The sequence below is a fragment of the Pleurodeles waltl genome, chromosome 6, assembly GCF_031143425.1.
Source record: "Pleurodeles waltl isolate 20211129_DDA chromosome 6, aPleWal1.hap1.20221129, whole genome shotgun sequence".
Taxonomy (NCBI): domain Eukaryota; kingdom Metazoa; phylum Chordata; class Amphibia; order Caudata; family Salamandridae; genus Pleurodeles; species Pleurodeles waltl.
In genome coordinates, this window is record NC_090445.1 from 1,603,204,750 (window position 1) to 1,603,226,996 (window position 22,247).

General features: G+C 47.5%; 1 protein-coding gene across 1 annotated transcript in view; it reads left to right on the plus strand.

Moving 5' to 3' along the window:
• The window catches only part of LOC138301218 (kelch-like protein 9), a 289,687-nt gene that overhangs the window by 245,312 nt on the left and 22,128 nt on the right, over positions 1 to 22,247 (plus strand). Inside the window, exon 3 of the mRNA XM_069241460.1 lies at positions 11,894 to 12,054. Coding sequence (XP_069097561.1) covers positions 11,894 to 12,054 — 161 coding nt within the window. The remainder of the gene's footprint in view (positions 1 to 11,893; positions 12,055 to 22,247) is intronic.

Here is a 22,247-nt window from a genome sequence, read left to right on the forward strand (position 1 = left end):
AGGCACCTTGACAGTAGACTGGATCCGTGGCGAATCTGCCGGAGTCGCAGACGTTGTAGGCGTCACTGGTCTCCTTGGCGATGCCAAGGGCATTGGCGCCGCAGCGGCTCCAGATGGCAAAAATGGCATGAAGGGTGTCGGCTTGTAAGGAGCCCGAGCACCCAAATTAAATGCTAAAGGGCCCGATGGACTCGCATGCCCTCCACCAGGCACCATGGTGGAGAAGATATTGAACATGGCATTTAAAAATGCCGCAGGATCTGTACCCGGCGCCGGGAAAGCTGGGTATGTTTGCGGTGTCGGCGCCGGCATAGAAGCTGACGACGGGCCTGGCAACTCCTGCTCCGGAGAAGCCACCGGTTCTTGAAGAGGGTCGACTTCAAACACCGACAAAGGTGAAGTCGGAGTCGTAGGAGGCCGAGGAGTGACGGTCGGGCTAATCTCCCATGTCGGACAGCGCCGAGCTGATGGAGATGCAGATCAGCGCCCGAGAGTCTCCATGACGACGATGAGTCCTCGAAGATTTTGAAGAGGACTCTCTCCGATGCCGCCTTTCCTTCCTCTTCTTGGAACGGGCCAGGAACAATTTAGCCTCTCTTTCCTTAAGTGCCTTAGGATTCATGCGCTGGTAGGAACCGCATGACTCGACCTCATGGTTGGAACTAAGGCACCAGATACAATTTTCATGGGGGTCAGTGACCGACATCCGACCCCCACACTGGTTACAAGGCTTAAAGCCAGATTTTCTTGGCTGCGACATTGTAACTACAGAAGCGCAACTGTAGCTCCCTGTTAGCCTCAAAGAAAAACCATTATTCGAAGGCACGTAAAAAAAGGGAACTGACGTCTGCACGTCGACGAGGGCTTCTTATTGCCTAGATGACGTCATATGGCGTCGCGTGGAGTCGGGCTATTGTGACGTCATTGTCGATGTGCAGAGCTAGAAGAAATTTCCGTCGAAGCTGGCGCGAGGGGAGAATTCTTTTGGTGAGGAATCCACAGGTAGGTGTATCTATCAGAAACTTTGCTTTTAAAAGTATGTACTGTGGGTGTTTTGGGGGAGCTCTGTTCTTGCAGGGCACTTTTAATGGCATACTGGAGAACAAAATCTTGTTCCTATGCCTCTCTGAAGGTGATGTGATTCTCCTAACACCATTAAAGGGTCATTTGGTAGCTACAACCCTTCTCTAGTGATTACGATTTTTAATTGTCTTTATTCATCTCACTCTCTCTGGGACATTATCTTGAGAAAATTGGGTTCCAGCTAGCCAAACTGGTTATAGTTCTTCTACAAAGAATAACTTTATGCTGCAGTAAAAGGTCTCCCTGGAGTTGCCGGGTACTCCAAACTTGGCTGCATGCACATCACATTTAGCACAGGGAGTTTGTTTGTGATTGTTGTGTTTTATTGGTGCTTAGCTGCTGGCTTCACAAGTTTAGTTTGATTACTCACAGTCACCGCAATTGTTGAAGGTTTTCTGTTTCCTGCGCCTTTTGTTTTGCTCGGTGCAGGTAGTTTTTCCCGTATGAGAAACCCTTTTATCAGTCTGCAGGGCTTTGTTGGTGTTAAATAGTTGAATACGACAAAACTTTACCCTCTCCCTCCTCACAAGCCATTAAAAGTGCTAAACCTGTGACTGCCTTGTTTTCCCCCAGCAATTCTGCTTTGCTTCTTAGGGTGGATTCACTGCAACTGCTGCATGCATGTTTAAATTTGCATGCCTGTCCCCATTTGCAGTCCCCCTTCTCGAACTACCAGCAAGTCGCAGATTTGGGACCGTGCGTGCTTGCCCCCCTGCTGGTACCACTCTGTTCTCCTCTTTCTTCTATACAATAGAAATTTATGTTCATGTGGTTCCACTCCCTCACTTGCAGCGATCATCTGTTGGGTGAAACCAGCTATGTCCTGATGATCTCAGTCTATGATGGACCATGTCCGCATCTTTGTCCTGAAACCCTCAGCGTACCTCAAACAAGCTTCCCTTTGGTATTTGTGATGCGCTTCGTGGACCTTCTGCTCATACAACAGCGTTGATACATTGTTTGGAAATTTCTCAACAAATAAGCATGCCAGAGTGTGAAACGCATGCAACAATTTATTGATGGATCTTTCTAATCTGGGCTTGAGCCTCTCTCTACCTGTCCTATCTTTCTTGTCTTGTGTCACTAAGGCCAGTCCTGTCTGTTTTGCTTCAAGTAGCAAGGATACATCAGTGAACTCTTTTTGCCATTTTCTCAATTTAATAGCCAGAGGGACCAGTCTTGCAAGTCCAGTCTAACTCACTATTATGGGTGGGTCACCTGCAGAAGGCCTAATGTATTTTCTGTCTGGCTTGCCATTCACCATGCCTTGTGAGGTACTGCCTCCCTATGCCACTGTCGGGTCCACTGTTGGTGAACTGGTTGTCGCGAACTCCTGCTGCTTGGACGGCCCTGTCTTGTCCCTTCTTGGGTTTTTGCCGCTGGTGTGTCCTATTTGTCTATGCTGCTTGCGCTTGGTGCAGCTGTTTTCTTTGCCAGTCTTGGTGCCATGCTCATTCTTTACTCCTGCTGCGCCCACTTGACCATTATCTTATGTTTGTCTGTGATTCAATTGCAGGGTCCGGTCCCAACCATGAGTATGCTGGGTGGGTCGGTGAAAAGCACCTAAGTGGCCAATACTGTCCACGGCCACCATGCCAGGGGCATCCCCGGCAGTTGAGGATACTGTGCCTGCCCTCCTGAGAGGGCTGGATAGGTACCTGCTGATTTAACCACCCAGCCTGTGTTCTGTAGTTGGCTGTCTCGTGCGTGGTGCCCCCTGTGCTCCAATGACCCATAAGGAGTCCTACACCCTGTGTCTGTATGCTGTGTACCCTTACTCGTTGCGTGCCCAGATAGCCCTGTGCTCGTCTGGCCTGCCCCCCTCCCAAGCTGCATGGGTCTCAACATCCGCTACTGGAGAGCTGCACTGGCCACTGGGGTCTAGTCAGGCTTTGCCGTGTAGGCTCCATGTGCCTGTGTTGCCATAGTTCCCCTTCTCTGGTGCTCCTCTTCGCTGTTGGCCACTGGTATGGTAGTGAGCCTCCTTCTGTGTGGGGCTGCTCATGTGGCTACATGCCCCCCCCTTACAGGTGTGTCTTTTGAACCTCAGCTGCCGCTGGTACTCCTGTGGTAATCCCACCTGTGCTTTCTTTGGTCCTCCCTTCCTCTTGGCTTGATCCTTCCAGAGGTCCCGCTTCTGCACGACCTCTGCCTGGGCCCCCTTGCTCACTTCGCCTACCTGCCACTTCCGGGGGGCTCTCTCCAGAACTGCTGCTGTTGTTTCTGCCCTTCCTGCCACCCTTGCCTCTCTTACTTTTGCAAACTGGTCTTTGTTGCGGGCCCACCACCTGCTTCAACAGCCAGTCACTCCTGTGCTGGCCTGCTGCCTCTTTCACCCGCTTGGTAAACTGTATTAAATCACTTTCCTCATGTGCTGTGGAATGGCTTCCACAGAGTGTGCTTCCCGCAGTTGTCTTTCTCTGCAGGATGGGAGAACCCAGCCTTCTCTGTTGGCCTCTGTCCTCTCCGGCCACATACTTGAACTTTGCAGGTTTCCAGGGGTTCTTTTTCCCCGCTCTCTCTTTGTTGCAGGGGAGGGGGAGTTACATCTCCATCGTGTCACTCCCTGTGTCCTAGAGCTGCCAGTGGTGCCGCTTCTTCCTTTCATGATGCATCTCACTGAAGCGGTCGACCATGCTTTATTATGAATGTGAGGTAGTGGATTTTATGGCTTATTTTCTCGGGCGGTATATGATCAAGGTCTCTAGAAAGTGTTTTTCCACATGTGCACCTGCCTGTACTGCTTGCTATGGTTATTGTCTGAGCTCTGTCACAGCCTCTGCAATGCTCCCATAACTTCTGCATTTGTTGCAGAACACGTCCTCAGTCAATGGGCGATCAGCTGGCAGGCATGATGGCTAGCTGGGGAATCCGAGATGTACCTTGCTATGGGAGGGGTAGATGCCACAGGAAGCTGTGCCTTCATGTCTGTCGTGGTTGAGCGCAACCTGCCCGAGTTTCTCAATGAACCTCTTCGCTGGAGGTACCATAATGAAAACTAATGTAAATAGGCTGGTTTAGGCGCAAGAGTGTTAGTCATGACAGCTCTGTTTGAAAACTGTGCCTTAAAGAATCTCCTGATCTAAACTGGTTGGGGTTTGGAAGGTGTTGCATCACACACATTTAGGAAGTGTCCACTGAGGTGTACCTATGTCTACCAGTAACATCACACACAAATAACACCGTTCCTTGGTCCCAGTGATATCATGCACTGAGGATGCCAACCTGAGAGGGACTGCAAGGGCACTGTGTTGGACCTGGCCCTTTTTGCAGGGTCATCACCACAATGTTTGCCTCCTTCCTCTTAATTTTCTGTCCAGTTTCTGTTACATTTAGGACTCTGGGCACCTTCCCACTGCTAACCAGTGCTAAGTGCAAGGACTCTCTGTGTAAACTGTATGTGTAGTTGGTTTTTCCATGATTGGCATATTTGATTTACTAGTAAGTCCCTAGTAAAGTGCACTAGAGGTGCCCAGGGCCTGAAGCTCAAATGCTAATAGTGGGCCTGCAGCACTGATTGTGCCACCCACATGAGTAGCCCTGTAAACATGGCTCAGACATCCCACTGCAGTGTATGTGTGTGCAATATTAAACTGCCAATTCGACCTGGCAAGTATACCCATTTGTCAGGCTCAAACCTTCCATTTTTGTTCATGCAAGGCACCCCTAATGTAGGCCCTAGGTGGCTCCATGGGCAGGGTGCAGTGTATGTCAAACGTAGGACAGGAAATGATGTATTTTGCATGTCCTGCCAGTGAAACACTGCCAAATTCGGGTTTCACTGTTGCAAGGCCTATCTCTCTCAAAGGTTAACATGGGGACTGCCTTTAAATATCTTTTAAGTGCAGTTTCCCAATGGGGGCAGATAGAGGTATGGAGTTTGGGGTCGCTGAACTCACAATTTAAAAATACATCTTTTGATAAAGTTGGGTTTTTAGTCAGTTTGGAAATGCCAATTTGAGAAAGTGGCCATTTTCTTGCTTAACAATTCTGTACCTCTGCCTTCTTGTGTATTCCTCATCTGGGTCAAACAGGCAGTTAGGGTGTTGTGAATTCCCACTAGACAGTGACACAAAGGGAGCTGGAGTGTAACCTGCATACCCTGATGAGTCTCCTGGGCTAGAATGTGGAGGGAGGAGATGACAGTTACACTTGAAAGGTCTGTGCCTGTCCTCACACCATGCAGTCTCCAACCCCTTGGTGTGTGTCTGGGGCCAGGCCTAGGCAAGGCAGGATCTTGTGAACAACAGACTTTCCTTTGACGTTTGCCTACTTCAAAGGCAGAAAGGGGTATAAAGTTGTGGATCCAAAACCCCAGATTTTTAGAACACTTCTGGATCAAGAATAACCTCTGCCAAGGAGAAGAGCTGGAGAAAGCCTGCAGTTGATGCTTCTGCCTTATAGAGGGCAAAGACTGGACTTTGCTGTGTATCCTGCTTGTGAAAATTCACCAAAGGGCTTGGACTGAGCTTACCCCATGTTCCGAAGTCTCAGGGCCAACAAAGACTTCCTCTGCTAGCACCTGGACCCTCTTGCTGAGACTCCTACCCTGTCAAGTGGTGCCTAATCCAGTCCCTGGGCCCTTGAAAGGAGAATCTGGTGAAAAACCAAGAATAACCAAGTGCACCAATTTTGGACGCCACCAGGACTGACGCCGCTGCCTGATCCCACAATGCCGCCTGCAAATGAAGCCGTGGTCACCGCTGGAATGAAGACCCCGACTGACATCGCAGGCCTGACACCGCAGCAGCCTCCCTGAAGTCCACGACTCCGTGAGTTCCAAAGTGCTGTGTTACAGACGTCGGTGACACCGGACTCCGCTGCGGTGCCTGCAGCCTTGCGGCGTGACCATGACCCCGTATGGTCACCCCAACGCATCTTGATCACCGGACATCGACCCCACTGGAAGTGTAAGAAACTGACGCTTTGCACTGATGCCACCTCACCTCCACAGCAAGTACCCGATGCCTCCGCAGCCCCAGAACCAACGCCGCACTGGATCCTGCGACAGCCTCGATCCCCGACTTCATGCATCAGCTTTTTTCCTCATTTTCACAAGGTACAGTGCCTGGGGCTCCGTGCGACTCCATGACTAGCGCCATTGGCGTCGGATTGTTGGGAACAACTCCATCACAACGCCATTATAACACCAATTGAAGCATTTGTGTTTCTAAGCCTTATATTGAAGTTTACATTTTTTTTAATTCATAACTTTGCATGTGTATGTTGGATTTTTGTTGTTTTGGTCTTGTGTTACTCAGATAAATATTGACTATTTTTCAAAACTGGTGTTGTGCCCATTTTGTAGTGTTTTCACTATGTTACTGGGTGTGTTGGTACAAATACTTTACGCATTGCATTTGAGATAAGCTTAGCTGCTTGTGCAAAGCTACCTAGAGGGTGAGCAGGGGTTATCCTAGGTATGTATCTCCCTTACCCTGACTAGAGTGAGGGTCCCTGCTTGGACAAAGTGCATACTGACTGCCAACCAGAGACCCCAATTCTAACACACTTTTTTTAGGTTTTAAATAGAACTCTGTGACACCGGTACAGTGTAAATCGGGTGCGGAAATAAACAAATCTACAGGTCCAAAAGTTCTCCATATCGTGAAAAAGGGAAGTCAGTACTGAGTACTTTGTGTCTTTGTAGAATTATGGGCTATGGAAACCCCAGTTTTATTTATGGTTTCATTGAATTTACCGGTGTCACATTCTTGACAGAATTCTTTGCAACATCAGCGAATATTTTCATTGTGAAAGGAACACCCTGGAGCGTGCGTTGTGGGTTTCAGATAAAAGTGTAGAAACTGAGGCATGATGGAGCAGTAGGTTGTAATTAGAAGAGGACAAGAATAAACCTCTTACAGGTTTTCCTTTTTACCTGTTCGCAGGACTCAGAATAAGTCTTAGAAACTGGCAAGTCAAGTGATTTGATCAAAATCAGACTATTTTCTTTGATAAGTTTAGAAGCCAATATTTCAATGATTTTGCCTCAAGGTCTTAAAGGCAGTGGCTATTTGTGTACTTAGAATGCACTTGTTTTGCAAGAGAATGCTTAACTCTGGCTGTTTACTGTTAAGTATTTTTCTGTACCCTTAAAAACAAGGAGCATCTCCAAACGATCTACACATTTAATCTGTATTTTTTTCAGAATTCTACAGGCAGGAGATCTGGTTTGGGGTGGCTTCCTTTTCAAGTACCTCATAATGCAGTCCTGTAGACACAGTCTTTGTTTCTCTTCACGTTAGGGTAGTCAAGCTGGGTATTCCCCAGCCTGGAGCACCCACAAGAGATGCACAATGAGATATGAACTATCCGCACCTGTCTATGAATAGCCACAAAGACAATGATCAGGAAAGTGAGAAAAGGGTGATTTTAGCTAAAATAATCTTCTCACTCTGAACTAAAGACTGTAGCGCCCTTTAGCCCCCAACATCTACCAAGTGGCAGTGCCACAGGAAGGACCTAATCAAATTTCTATGGGAGCCTTGTCTCCTTTGTCATCACTTGTGTGTCTAGATCGCCTCATTCCTTCATCCTGATACACATTCACTGTTGAGGAAAACATCTGCACCCCCAGCCTGTGCACAGAAACAGGTCAGGGAGGTCCAAAAGGGAACCCACAGGCCTTCGTTACTCTGCTTCCTTTATAAATACATTACATATGCTACAAAAGGCACATACACAAAAATTCACAACATACACTTGGATGGGATTATGTGACAAAACAGGGCATAAGTCTAACTGCACACTGGCAAGACGCTTAGCAAGTGCCCAATAACTCATTTTAGTGAGTGAAAAAAACTTTAATGTGCAGAAAAGTGAGGGAAGATCTTTAAATGAGACCTTCTCTTTTTTCTGCTCCACCTACCCTTGTGCGGTGTGCAGACCCTTTGCCAAAGTTGGGATACTCCACACTATGTTTAAAAGAGCTGTCCTAGGCTTGGCACATATAGGCTAGGGCTATTAATATTTGAATGCTGTGTAAACTTGGGATCACGTTTATGCCGTCTGTCCTGGATATGGAGCATTATGTATAATATTGTTTCTTTCTACAGCTAACGTTCTTCTATTGTTTGCTATCTCAGAAAGCCGCCTCCCATTAAACTCCTAATACTAACTTGAAAAATTTACCATGCCATACTTTCCCCAGAGTGACTCTCTTTTTACCTTCTATCCTCGCACACCTACTATTTCTGAGTATAGCTTCCTCTCAGCTCAGTCTCATGCCTGCCTGCCTCAATCCTTATTGTAAATCTGCAGTTGGCTGATACCTTATTTCATAGATCATAACCTCCCCTCTTTAAAACTCTATCCCTGTAATCTAACATTACCTAACCTCTGCCAGCCTATCCATTTCACCAACCATTCACCTAAAACCACACAGCCCTCACTAATGAGCACACCTACTTGGCATTAATAAATCTCAATGTAAATGCATGCAATTTTATCTTGAGAAGACAACTAATCACAAAACAAAAATAAACATTAGCTTAACCACTAAGCTTGGGTTCCAGAGTAGCATGCCACTCACCATAAGGAAATTCAGTGCCTTGTAAAGGGTAGTAAGCGCTACAGAAATCCAACAACAGTTTGTCTACAAATCATGTGCACCAGAATGCTTGTACATTTTTTAAATGACTCAGCAGTTATTATGCAGATTAAGGCAATGTTGGATAGTTCAATCATATTATAACACATGCCTAATTTAGTCCATTTCCAGCCTAAAACATTGTCAGTCATCTACCTATATGGCTGTAGTGGTATGCTATATTTACTTTGTCAAGACATAATAGTTTCCTGGTACCATACGTTCACGTTGTGCCTACGTCCACTGAACTCCCTCCAGCAACCAGACCATGTACCTAATCCTGCCCCTGCACAGTTACTTTATGTACCTTCATTTCTGATGGCCTCTTATGGAGATAGGAGGGGTGATCTAATGCTACGTTAAAGTGTGCACAATGCTTTTTGTCTTACTTTTGCAAGAAGTGTGTAGAAGCTTACGCTACTTTCCCTACAGAGTTCAATTTGGAAAGAAGGAAAGTCCCATCTCCTCTTAGCTATTGTTACAGTCAATATCTGCACTCTATGACATGTTAGAGAGCTTATTTTGAATAGTTTCAAGATACAGAGTTTCTAAAAATGTGGTGATCAAGCACACATTTATTAGTATCACCATTTAAATTGTTTGCCTACTTACTAGTAAATCTCTCTAAAATATTCTCTCTCTCCTGATAAGAGCACACAAATAGTGGTCATGTTAGCATCCCATCAGGACTAACTGTAGTTTTAGGGGAATTTTCATAGGTTTTTGTTGAGGTGTTATAATCTATCGTATCATAACTTCACTTTAATGATAGTGTTTTTCAGAGGCTTTCTTGTAAATATGATTATAAACTAAATTATAGTTTTATAAAAGTATACCCTTTCCTCCTGTGCAAGGCCTTCAGATGTGTGCAGTAGGATTGGCAACAGGGTCTGGCCGCTTGCCAGACACTGTGTCCAACCCGCAATGGGCAGCTAGCCCCTGATGAGCATGGTTGAAGGTCTGAAACTGCTTGGCATACAACCAGGCCCTGCTCTTGCTACCTGTAAACTGCACAGCACCAACCTTGTTCCTGATGGTGGTAGGCTACTTTCTGTCAGGTGTCCTTTCTGGAGGTTTATATTGCTCGTTTTTTAGCCGTATCTCTGCACAGCCCTAACAGCACTTTCATATCACTTTCCCGAACAGGTTTCAAGCATGAAATGCTGATCAATGAGTTTTTCTGAGCAAAACAAGGGTACGCACATCTCACAATAACAAAAACTGGTAACTTCAAATGGATAAACAGCAAATTCAAGGGATATACTGATTTTTCGCTTGGAACCTTTGCAGTTGTATTCACTTTTTAAAATTTGACCCCATATGTAGATAAAAATAAGATAGGACATTATCATACTGATATTTTAACTTCATTTTAATTCTGGTTGTTTCCTGTCTGCTGTTAGCTTTAAAAGGCTGTTAGTTCATCAAACAACTTTCTTAATGTGCTCATTGTAAGAAAGACCAAAATTAAAATAAATAAGAAAGAAAGGTGGCAGCTGAAAGTTCAAAACGTTCAGCTATAGAAAACCTTAGAGTTAGGAGAAAAAAGGTACAGGAAATCCAGCAAATCATCATTTGCAGTATAACTGCTAAAGAGGTTTAAATATTTCAGAGATGTCAAAATATCCATAAAATGAAAAATTATGTTGACCATGTCTTCTTTCACAAGATGAAGCATATTCTGGGATTCACCTAAGAAAAAACATTTCTCCTTTTCTTATGGAGCAGCATAATTCAGGCTCAACCCTTTATCTGTCATAAACATACATTTATATACTCATATACAACATTTATATTCGATGTGTGTTTAAACTTCATTTACATGTGTTACTTTTAGATGAATCAATACAGTATATTCATTGCAACACTAAAGCTATATATGTACGAGTTTATTAGCTGATCCATTGACTACAATAACTATGTTGAGCATATTCACAGTTAACACTGATTGTTTCACTTTCTATGTATTTCATATTGTAATTCACATCCATTTTGACTTTAAAAGGATTAATTTGACATAAGGCCTCAAGTGTAAATGCTTTCTTTAATTTGCCAGTGTGTTACTTTTCCTTCTGCAGGAGAGTCATTTTTTTTGTTAGCTAGAGAAAGACGTATTGTTTGTATTAGATGACTGATAGAGAGGCCTGCCAGAAGGAAGGTGGCAACAAACTCAGAGAAAATAATGGTCAAAAGAGGCCTTCTGTTTACTGCATACCAGGATGGTGGGGAGCTCAAGGTTCGCAGCTATAGTCCCAGTTTTGATGAGATGGGAAACTTAGGGAGAATGTTGACTCGCCTCACATTCAGCAACTTGTTTGGTTCTTGGTGGTATGAAGGAGATATGGATCTTTTTGAAGCTACTGTTACATTTAATTGGTGTTACTTACCATAGCCGGTTAGGGAGACTTTTCCTGGACTCTACGACCGAACAAATCTCTCTGCTTGAGGGTGAAGCTTCACTTTGAACACTTCTCTTCTTTTCATGAACTTCAACAGAAGTTCTATTCTTTGCCGACACCTTCTATGCTCCCTGGATAGAAATCCCCATTAGCTAAATTTGTCCTTATCCTACGTTTAGACTAGAAAAAGGAGGTTTCCTTATAGAACACCTTATTGTGAAAATCGGATTTATTTGTGTTGTGGCTGTTACTATTTTATATCCTATTTTATTATGATTTATCCTACTGGTGCATTACAGCCTTCAAACGATATTGCTGTATTTGCTAAATTGGTTTTTACTCTGCATTTATACTGGCTGGATTAATATATTAAAATAGACTAATTTAATCCAAATGATTGATTCTCGGTCCTCACTGTGGAGTTACATTGGCTTCAGAAATTGGGAATGTATTTCTAATGTTTACTCTCAAGTCGACTACCAAAGGCTCATATGACCAAGAGGGAATTATACCTGATGACTTCACCCAAAGATTGAGGTGCAGATACCAGTGTGTTATCACAAGAAATGTATAGCAAAATTGACTGCATATTTTTTGAAGTAAAATAGAATATCCTGTGATAGGTTTGTTTCAATCCATGTATAGAATCTTGCATTAGTCACACACTACGGGTTTTGAACAGAATGCACTACCCAACGTTTTCATCTGACCTCATCCTCTCTCTATAAAAATATAAACAGAGAAAGAAACAAGTGATGTACTGCACTGAAGCCTTCTGTCAAAGACATGAATCAACATAACATTTTTCGTTTTTTTAAAGGAGGTTTTTTCTCTGGCAAAGCTACAAATAATTTACACAGTTATCTCCCACGACTACGGAGATGGGTTATAAACCATAACATGACATTTGCACGCTGTGATCATGGAATGGCTACCATCGGAGACCAAATCTTCTGCCTTGGTGGACGAAAATTAAATGATGTAAGTAGATTCTACATATTTGGAACATTTTATGTTTAATGATCTACTGATGTAATAATCTGAATGCAATGAGTCTGCAAAGGAATTGTATTTTTCTAAATGTAGATTGTTTGTTAGATAATAGCCAAAGAAGGACTATCGGATGTTTAAAAAAAAAAAAAAAAAAAATCGACCTCTGCTTTAAAAAGTGGATGTAGAAATAATTTATATTCCATTCGCAGACCTTACATACCAGTGATGTTTGTCTTGGATGGTGATACATATATTTGAATGTATATGAAATAAAATGGAAATTTAGTTATTTCTACATTACGTCATGTGTCTGCTGCTCAGTTTTCTGAGTGAAGTGAGATTATAGTTTCAGTGGCGTAGCGTGGGTTGTCAGCACCCGGGGCAAGGCAAGTAATTTGCGCCCCCTAACCCGTGGATTTTAGCACTCGAGTCCCCCCCCCCAGATGTTGCGCCCGGTGCGGCCGCCCCCCCCCCCCCCTGCAACCCCACGCTACGCCACTGTATAGTTTTGAATTGCGGGTTGACACCCCTTAGCGCTAGGTGAGCACGAACTGGGGGGAAAAAAAAGAGCGAGAGAGGGATTATTTGAAAAAATAAAAAATAAATTAAGTGTGGTTATTTTTACTAAACAGAACCTAAAAACCACTGTCATTAACTAGTTTTGATACAGTAAACTAATGTTAACTTGTGCCCCCTATCATATATACTGCTTATGACTTCACATCAGGGCACAAGATCTGATTAACTGAACCAAAACTGGCACATTTTTGTGTTTGTTTGGGTTTTGTTTGTAATGATAAACTACACTTTGTTATGAGCAAAACTAACCATATCTTTTTCCTTAGTTGTTTTCAGTGAATTTCTGTGTTTCATTTATCATATTCACTGTGGAGGTTTTCTTAGTACCTCAACCTATATTTAAATCTAACCACTGATCTGCACGCATTTTGGCTGTGACTAGTAGGGGATAGCAGCAGTCTCTGTAGAAAAAGTGTGTAGACAACTTCACCATTATAGGTCATGGTGTGTAGCCATATGGAGTAGAGTTTATTGCAAATCATGCTTTATGGAAAGCTTCCATATCCTAACAATACCAGGGACCGCTTATGTAGATATTGCCCTTAAACTTACACCAAAAGCTACTCTGCAATATGTACATCCTTCAACTGTACACAGTAAGAGAAAAACGTAGTGCCTGGCAGGCCAGGCCCTGAGCACCAACATCAATAGGAGGCCTTTGAATGTGAGCAGTGGAGGGGTAGGGTGCATGGTGAGACCTCTGGCCAGTACCTGAAACCAATCCTTCATCGGCGTTTAACATGCACATAGGACAGCCTTTGTGGTCTACAGTGGGGGTGAGACCAATGGTCTCAAAGATGTGCACTGCAGTGGAGGATGCAGTGCCTAGACTCTTGCCAGTACTGACACCCGCCCTTCTTGGCCACTTGACTGCCAATGCACACAGCTTTTGGGCATGTACAGTAGGACCCAACGGGAGGCAGTAGCTTGGCAGCAACTGCCGTTGCCCCTGTGCTACAGGCCCCTTCTGTTTAGGAAGCTTGCTTTGGCAGGAATCTAATGGTGAATAGTAACTTGGCAGTAACCGCTTTTGCTTGTGCACAGCTGGACTCACCCAGTCCGATAAGGCTGCCCTTACGGGGGTCTACCAGGTAAGCTGTGAGCTTGGCAGTAGGCATCTTTGCCCGTGAACAACGAGGGCTCTCCATTCCAGGAAACCTGCACCGGTTGTAAACTGGGATGTAAACACTTCTCCTTTGGCCATCCCTCTGTCACATATTTCCGCACAAGCTTGAGATCCCCATCCTCCATCAAACTGCTCACTTTCCTCAAAACCACCCATACAACGTACATTAATGGCAACCATGAGACGCTCCTCATCATCCTCCTCATTTTGTGATAAAGGTGACATCATATCCCTTCAGTGCTCTAGACAAGTAATCTGTCCTCACATTTCTTCCATCTGGTATATGTAGAAAATCAAAATGAAGCACCTTAATTTAGCTATTCTAGGTGTCTGATCCTTAATCACACCGCCACTGAGGATATTTACTAATGGCTTACTAATGGATTGTGACCTGTCATCAAGGTACATTTTTGTTCCCATACAAAACTCTTGAAATGTTTAACCTCCAAGCATCTCCTTCTCAATGACAAAGAACATCTTCTCATAGTCCCTCAGTGTTCTTGAGGCAAAACCAATAGTCCTTTCCCCTTTAGAGGTCAACTGTGACAGAGTTGCACCTAATCCATTGTTACTGCCATCCACAGTGATCAAACACTGACAGTTTGGATCAAAAGGTACCAAAACCTTTGCTAACCCAATTCCTTGTTTTAACGATTCAAAGTCTGTGTTACAACTCAAAAAACCTTGTTCTGGTACTCCGCATGCTAACGTAGTGGTTGCAGCTGTCGCTCTGGTAGAGTGAGCACGCAAACCCTCCGGGGGTTGCTTTTAAGCCAGTGTGTAGCACATTTTAATGTAGAGAACAACCCATCTGGAGATGGTTCTCTTCTGCACTGCCTGACTTTTCTTCGCACCCACATACCCAACAACCACCCAGATCATCCACCCAGATCTCTGTGCTACGATCAAGATAGAACACCAATGCTCCTTTTGGGTCCAGGCAGTGGAGTCTCTCCTCTTCGTTAGAAGGATGTGGTGGTGTGTAAAAGATAGGCAAGGTGATTGGCCTACATGGAAGGTCGAAACCACTTTCGGAAGAAAGGAGGCCCGTGTGTGAAGCACCACTTTGTCAGATATAGATGGTAAGGTAGGGCGGCTTAGATGACAGACTGTAGCTCGCTCACCCTACGGTCAGAGGTAATGGCCACAAGGAAGGCTGTCTTGAGTGTCAAAAGCCTGGGGACTACCATTATGAAGAGGCTCAAAGGGAGCACACATAAGAAATGTTAGAAACACATTCAAATTCCATTTGAGCATGATAAATGGTGAAGGAGGAAAAATGTGGGTAAAGCCCTTAAGGAACTTACTAATGATCAGAGATTTAAACAAGGAAGGTTGATCTGGTCGTCTCAAGAATGCAGATAGCAGACAAATAACCTTTGAGGATGCCTAAACCAGAGCCTTGCTGGGCCAAAGAAAGTATTAAAAAGGCAACCTCAGAAAGGGGGGTCTACAGACTTGTCTGTGCACCATGCCACAAATTTGTTTAATCAATAGGCGTATACGGTTTTGATAGAGGGGCGTCTGGCTGCCAAGATGACAATATACATTTCAGGCAGAAGATCAAAAGCTGTCAACTGCCACTGCTCAATCTCCATGTAAGAAGGTGGAAACAGGACAGGTTCAGGTGGAGGACCCACCCCTGCTGCTGCTACAGAAGTTCCTTCCGAAGAGGCAGTCTGATTGGAGGATTGATGGCCATACTCAATAGCTCGGGATACCAGACTCTTCGTGCCCAGTCCAGAGCCACAAGGATCTCTTGGGCCCGATTGTACTTGATCTTCTTGGGAACTCTGGGCAGAAGTGGTATGGTTGGAAAGGCGTACAGGAGGCCTGAGCTCCACTCGAGATGAAAAACATCTCTGAGCGATTGCCGCCTTGGAAACTCCAAAGCACAAAATTGCTAACATTGCGAGTTCTCTGCAGAGGAAAATAGACCTAATCAAGGCTCTCCCCACTGCAGAAAGAGACCATGCACCATGTGGGAAGCTGGCCTGGTGTATGGTGAGCACCTATGGTACAGGTATCCCCTATTAGTGAAGTGTATGGTAGTGTCTCGGAAGCCAGGGCTCTTAGAGGTAGCGGTGGATGAGCAGCCAAGACTTATCTAGGAGACATGCAAAGCTTATGCAATACCACTATGGTAACCAGCACTTACACACACATGAAAGAACCGCACAATGTTACAAAAATAAAGGTACTTTATTATAGTAACACAAATACTAAAACAGTGTATAGGCAATCCACCAACTGGAGGTAAGTAAACACACTATTATATACACATTAGCAATCAGTAAATAGCATAGAAAGTAAAAGCACTGGTAAAAGCAATAGCAAATAGTGAGGGCCCTAGGGAACGGCCAAACCATATACTAAAAAAGGGGAATGCGAAAGACAGTCCCACACCCAAGGAAGTGGAATCAGTAGAAGGGAGCTGGAGGAACTAAGAACCCTAAGAGGTGAGTACCAGAGTGACCCCAGCAACCAGGAGAGGAGAGGTAAGTACCTGGTTTTCCCCAAAACCAAAAGGAGGACTTTGGAAAAGGATTTTGTAAGACCCAAACAAGGCTGGAAGAACCCAAGGGTGGATCCTGAAAGAGGAGGACCTGCAAAGGAATGGGACCAAGTCCAGTTCGAGTTGGAGTGTCCGGTTGTGCCAGGAGCCACTACCCACCCTTCTGTGGATGCAGGACCAGGCTGACAGTGGACAAAGAGGGTCAGCAGTGTAGCACAGGAGTTGAAGAGGAGTCCTAGAAGAGATGCAAGTGATGTCTGACGTTGGCGGTCGGGATGTAGTCAGTCAGTGGTGCTGGAAAACCACCAACAAGCCTTGGCAAATGCATGAGTCGGAGAAGAAGGTTTGCAAGGCTAAAGAGGATCAGCAAGGTCCAGGGGACTCAACCCAAGGAGTGGAACCCGGGGTGACCTTCAGGACCTGGGAGAGTCGCATGAAGAGGAGGCAGCTTTCACATGCAACCCACTGGCAGCAGGCACAGGAGTCGCAGTTAGGCCCTCTCAGCACACCTGAAGAGGAATCTCACATCGCTGGAGCAGCAGGCAGGGGGCTGTGCTTTGCAGGAAGGAGTGCTGGGTGTCAGGGCTACACAGAGTCTGGAGTTCCCTTGGAGGAGGAACAAACAAGCCTTGGTAGCTGCAAGCGTCGCGGTGCACAGGGCTACTGTCCTGCAAGGAAAAGCAAGTGCTTACTGTCTCCCAAGTTGGAAAGCTGGTAGAGAGGACCAACAGGAGCACTCCAGACCACCACCTGTGATGCAGGATCAATGCAGTTCTGGGAGAGAGACGTTCCATACAGCCAGTGACCGTTGCTGTTTGTGCCTGCATAGGCTGGGGAGTGACTTTCACTTCAAGGGAGATTCCTTCTTGCTTCTTGTGAAGCTGAACACTCGTCACCCTCAGAAAATGCACAGCCAGGGAAATGTTGCAGTTGCTGGAAGGAGCCGGAGAAACAATGTTGCAGAGCGGAGTCATCGCTGAAGTTCCAGATTGTTGCTTCCTGGAGGGTCCAGTTGTATGTAGTCTCAATGGTCAGAAGATGAAGTAAATGATGTAGAGGAGTCCTGCTGGAATCTTGCTTGTCAAATCTGAGGACCCACCCAAGAGGGAGACCCTAAATAGGCCAGGAAGGGGGATTGGTCACATAGCAGGGTGACCACCTATCAGGAGGGGGCCTGACCTGGCCACTCATATGCTCCCAGGTGCCTCTGCCCACCCTAGATTCAAGAAGGCAGAATCAAGGGTCACCTGGAGGAGCGCAGGGCACCACCCCTGGGGTGGTGATGGATAGGGGAGTAGTTACTTCCCTTTCCTTTGTCCAGTTTCACGCCAGTGCATGGACTGGGGGTCGCTGTACTGGTGCAAACTGGTTTATGCAAATAGGGCAACAAATGTGCCCTTCAAACCGTACCGGGGGCTTGGGGAGGCTACCCCTCTCAAGCCATGTAACCCCTATTTCCAAGGGAGAGACTGTTACCTCCCTCTCCCACAGGAAATCCTTTTTTCTGCCTTCTTCTGCCTGAGCTGGTCAAGCAGCAGGAGGGCAGAAACCTGTCTGAGGGGTGGCAGTAGCGCGGGCTCCCGGAAAACCCCAGAAGACTGGTAGGAGCAATGTTGGGGGTCCTCTAAGGAGCCCACAGAGTGAATGGAATCATATAACCAATACTGACAACAGTATTGGGGTATGATTCCGACACGTTTGATACTAAACATGCACAGATTTGGAGTTAACATTATGTGGCTGGGCCCAGTACATGGGTAAAATGGCTTCTCAGCACTTACGTAGTCCAGTGTAATGGAGCTGGAATTCGTAGGGGTACCTCTGCTCATGCAGGGGTGCCCTCACACACAGGTACCTGCATGCTGCCCTCTGGGCTAGGAAGGCCTACCATAGGGGTGCTTTTAGTGACCTGGTGCAGTGACCTGTAGTGAAAGGGTGCATATGCACCTTTTCATGCAGGCTGCAATGGCAGGCATGCAGGCACATTTTGCATGAGCTCCCATGGGTGGCACAATACATGCTGCAGTCTATGGGGAATCCCTAGTGCTCCAATGTCCTGGGTACCCAAGTACCATATACTAGGGGCTTATATGGGAGCAACAATATGCCAATTTTGGGGTGAGCAAAGTCCTAAGCAACCAAATTTTGAGGGAGATGGGGGGTGTGGGGGGGGTGGGGTCCTGGTTAGCAGGATCCCAGTGAAACAGTCAAAACACACCGATATCAGGCAAAAAGTGTGGGTAGCCATGCTAAAAAGAAAGTACTTTCCTACAGGCCACCTCCGGATGTAGACGCCATTTGTGATCGACCAGGCATATTCGGATAAGTTCATCCTCTCTGGGGTTGAACTACCAGGGGAATGCCCTGATGTTCCAGCCATGTCCGGAGGCACAGAGCCTCCTGACAAAGGGTCTAAAACTCCACCCGCCTTGCTTGTTGCAGTACCACATGGCGGTGAACATCTGCACCACTTTCACTTTGAGAGAGGGAAGGAATGCTTTTAAAGCCAGCCTGATCGCCCTGAGCTCCAAACGATTGATATAAAGCCTGAACTCTGCCAGAGACAAGACGCCTCTGATCTCTGCCTCTCCCAGATGGCTGCTCCATCCTAGGAGTGGCACATATGTCACTACTGTGACATGTGGTTGGGGAAGGGACCCAATCCCAGTTCAAAAGCCGCCACTGCAGATCGTGTGCCGTCCCTTCTGACCATGTCCCCTCTGGACCATGTCAGAGAGAATGAAAATAAGCTTGCTTCAAGTCCTACACTACCATCCAGTCTCCTGGGTCCAGAGCAGAAAAACCTGAGCCAGGGAATAGGACACCCCCTCCTCCATAGTCACGGTAGGGGGAGAAAGCATGCCAGCGTCAGGGGAAGTGTCCAGATCATTGACTTCACCCAGGTATGCAGCCGAGTTCAATGGGTGGTCAAGCTGGTATTCTAAAGGGTCCAGCGACCCAACCTGTAAGAATAAGGGTCAGGATCCGACCTAGGGAGCAAAGTCCCCATCAAATCAGAATATGTGGCGTGCGATGCCGTTCTGGCTCCATGTCGGACTCAGCAATGAGAATGGGACTCGAATGGGAATCAATGCAGACAACGGGCACGGGTGGCGTCAGGCATGTCGATGTCAGAACTGTTGTTGGGGAAGGTGGAGGTGGCAAGATCGATGCTGGTTCGGATGTGGGCCCCTGCCAACCCCATGGTGCTAAAAGGTGCTCCAAGCGTGGTTGACTGCTCAAAGATGAGGTGCGTAGCCTTGTAGAACTCACAGAGTTGGGCAGGGGTGGCCCTGGCTCCCAGAAACTCAGGGAGGCCTAGATGAAGGAGGCCTACAGTGAAGATGCTCCTTTCCCCGCATCACATCAGCCAACCGACCAACTGGGCAAAGAAAAAAAGGCTTGCTCTTCTTCGACAACTTCTTATGCTTACCTGAAAGTCCTGAGGACTGAGAGTGGGACGACGAAGAGTGGGGGCTCTGCGACTGGTCCAAGGACCTTCTCCTCAACCGGAAGTAATGTGGAGCCGAGAGCCGGGCTGTAAGTAGCATTAGGGACCACTCCCTCAAAGCTTTCGGATTCATGGCCCAACACTCGGAGAACGTTTTTGAGGTTCTGCCCCATCATGGACCTTATCTGATGACAGGAGACGCAAGGCTTGCATCTGGACTTCCATGATGACATCTCAACGCACCAGAATGTCAAAAAAGGCTGTGACAAAAGTCAAAAAGTCCAGTCAAAAAATGACTGAAGGGGTAGCTCTTCTTTGTATCTGCCTGAAGGTTGGCGCAGAAAGAAAAAAATTACGTCAGCTTGCCAGGGTAGCACCTATAAAGGTCCTGCAACGTCACTTCCGGTGCACACGACAACTGACGCTGATCCGACCAATGCTACCTGACGGTGTGCAGGGGTACTGCTAGAGAAAATCTCCAGTTTCAGACTGACGCCTGGTGGAAATTAAAAAGGCATCTGCATGCTGCCAAGGGCGTCAAGATGGCGGTCGCACTCTAAGAGTGCTCTGGACCCCTCCGTCATCCGCCCGGAAGGCCAAGCCGTGCCGCACCCGTGACGGAAACCCAGGAGACCCCTTGTGGGTCCTGGAGTGCCGCAGGACCTGAGGCCGAAAAGTCGGAAGAAATCCGACACCGGAGGGTGCCCTGGTGAGGGTCGGGCCCGGAGGCGAGAGAGGAGCGGAGTCGGCGAGGCTCGAGGCGGCCCCGCGGGACAGAGAGCCGAGCAGTGGCCGGAGCCTGGGGCTGTTGGAGCCGGGTGCGGTGTTCCGGACCCTGCGCGCTGGGGCACCAAGCGAGGGACCGGAGGAGCGGGGCCGGGCGCTGCCGGCTGCTGGTGAGTCGCGTTGGCAACTGGGCCCAGGGGAGGACCGCTGGGCCAGAGGTTGGCCCCGCGGCTGAGGCGGGCCCCTGGCGTGGGCTCGGGCGGACTCTGAGGGCCCGGGCCTGGGCCTGGGGCCGCGGATGAAAGAGGATCCTGGGCTCCCCCACCTGGAGGAGGTTGGTGAGTGGACCCGCCGCGGGTGCGGCGCATGCCCTGGGCTGCCGGCGGGGCCTTGGCCCCGGTAGACACTAAAGAGAGCCCGGTCCAGCGGGGGAGGCACTCGGAGAAACAAGGCCTGCCCACGAGGGCCATCAGAGAGAGAGGTCCGGGACCTGAGGAATGAACCCCCTATCTAGTAGGGAATGGATACCTGAAGAACCTGGGTTGGTGCTGGGACCCTACTGACTCCAGTGAAAATACTGTTACGGCCGCGAAGGGGGCACTGAGCGGGGACCCCGATCCTTGCACAGAGACCTGGCAGACGCCGGAGGTGAGCCGAAGCGGGGACTATCTCTCAGTCCTCACCCTGCAGCGAGATCTCCGATACCCCCTGAGCGACCTGCCCCCAGACCGGGAGAGAGCAAGGGACAAAATGGGAAAGGACAGGGCCACCAGGCAGCCCCCGGCCTAGCAGCAGAAAATTTAACAATATACTGTCCCGGCACCCCCCCACGGGGAGACTATGGCGCTATCAGGAACCTCCACACCAGACAGAGTAAACGAAATCCTAATGGCTATTCAGTCCTCGCAATTGGCAGTGGAGTCCAAGATAGGAGAGGTCCATGTGGACATGGGTCTCATTAGGCAAGACCTCAGGAATGCTGTGGGCCGCATAACAGAGGTTGAAATTAGAGTCTCACAAACGGAAGATGACCTTGCTGAACTTAAAATTAAAGTGGCCCAACTACAATCCCGAACTGGCGAACTCCACCGAAGGGCCGAGGACGCTGAAAATCGCTCCAGGAGGAATAACCTGCGCTTTGTGGGATTTCCGGAGGGAGTGGAAGAGAATAAAGCAGTCGAGTTCTTGGAGAGCTGGATCAAATCCTGGATGCGAGACCAGTCGCTGTCACCGTGGTTCTCGATTGAAAGGGCCCACAGGTCGCTGGCCCTCCGGCCATCCCCCGGGGCCCGCGTCGGCCGATGATAGCTCGCTTTATTAACTTTAGAGACTGCAACAGAGTTCTCATAGAAGCCAGACATGTGACCGATCTCTTATGGGACAATCACAAAATCCTGGTGTTCCCGGATTACACCCGCGAGGTACAGAACAGACGCCGGTCCTACGAGCGGGTTAAGCAAAAGCTAAGAGCCATGCAGCTCTCTTACATGTTGTTGTTCCCCGCACGCTTGAAAGTCATCCTAAACGGAAAAGCTCACTTCTTCGACTCACCGGAGGAGGCATGGACATGGCTGACGGAAGAGGCTCCGAGACCTAGCAGCGAGCCTAAGGAGCAGGCAAGGGCTTCGGCCGGGGACCATTCGCTCCCCCGGAGGGAGAGGAAAAGAAGCCGAAGACGCGGAGGCCAAGGCCGAACAGAACCGGCGACCCGGATGAGTGCAGATCGGGAGGTCACGCCGGAATCGAACACTGAGACAGCGACGGGATTCACTCCGGATAAAAGA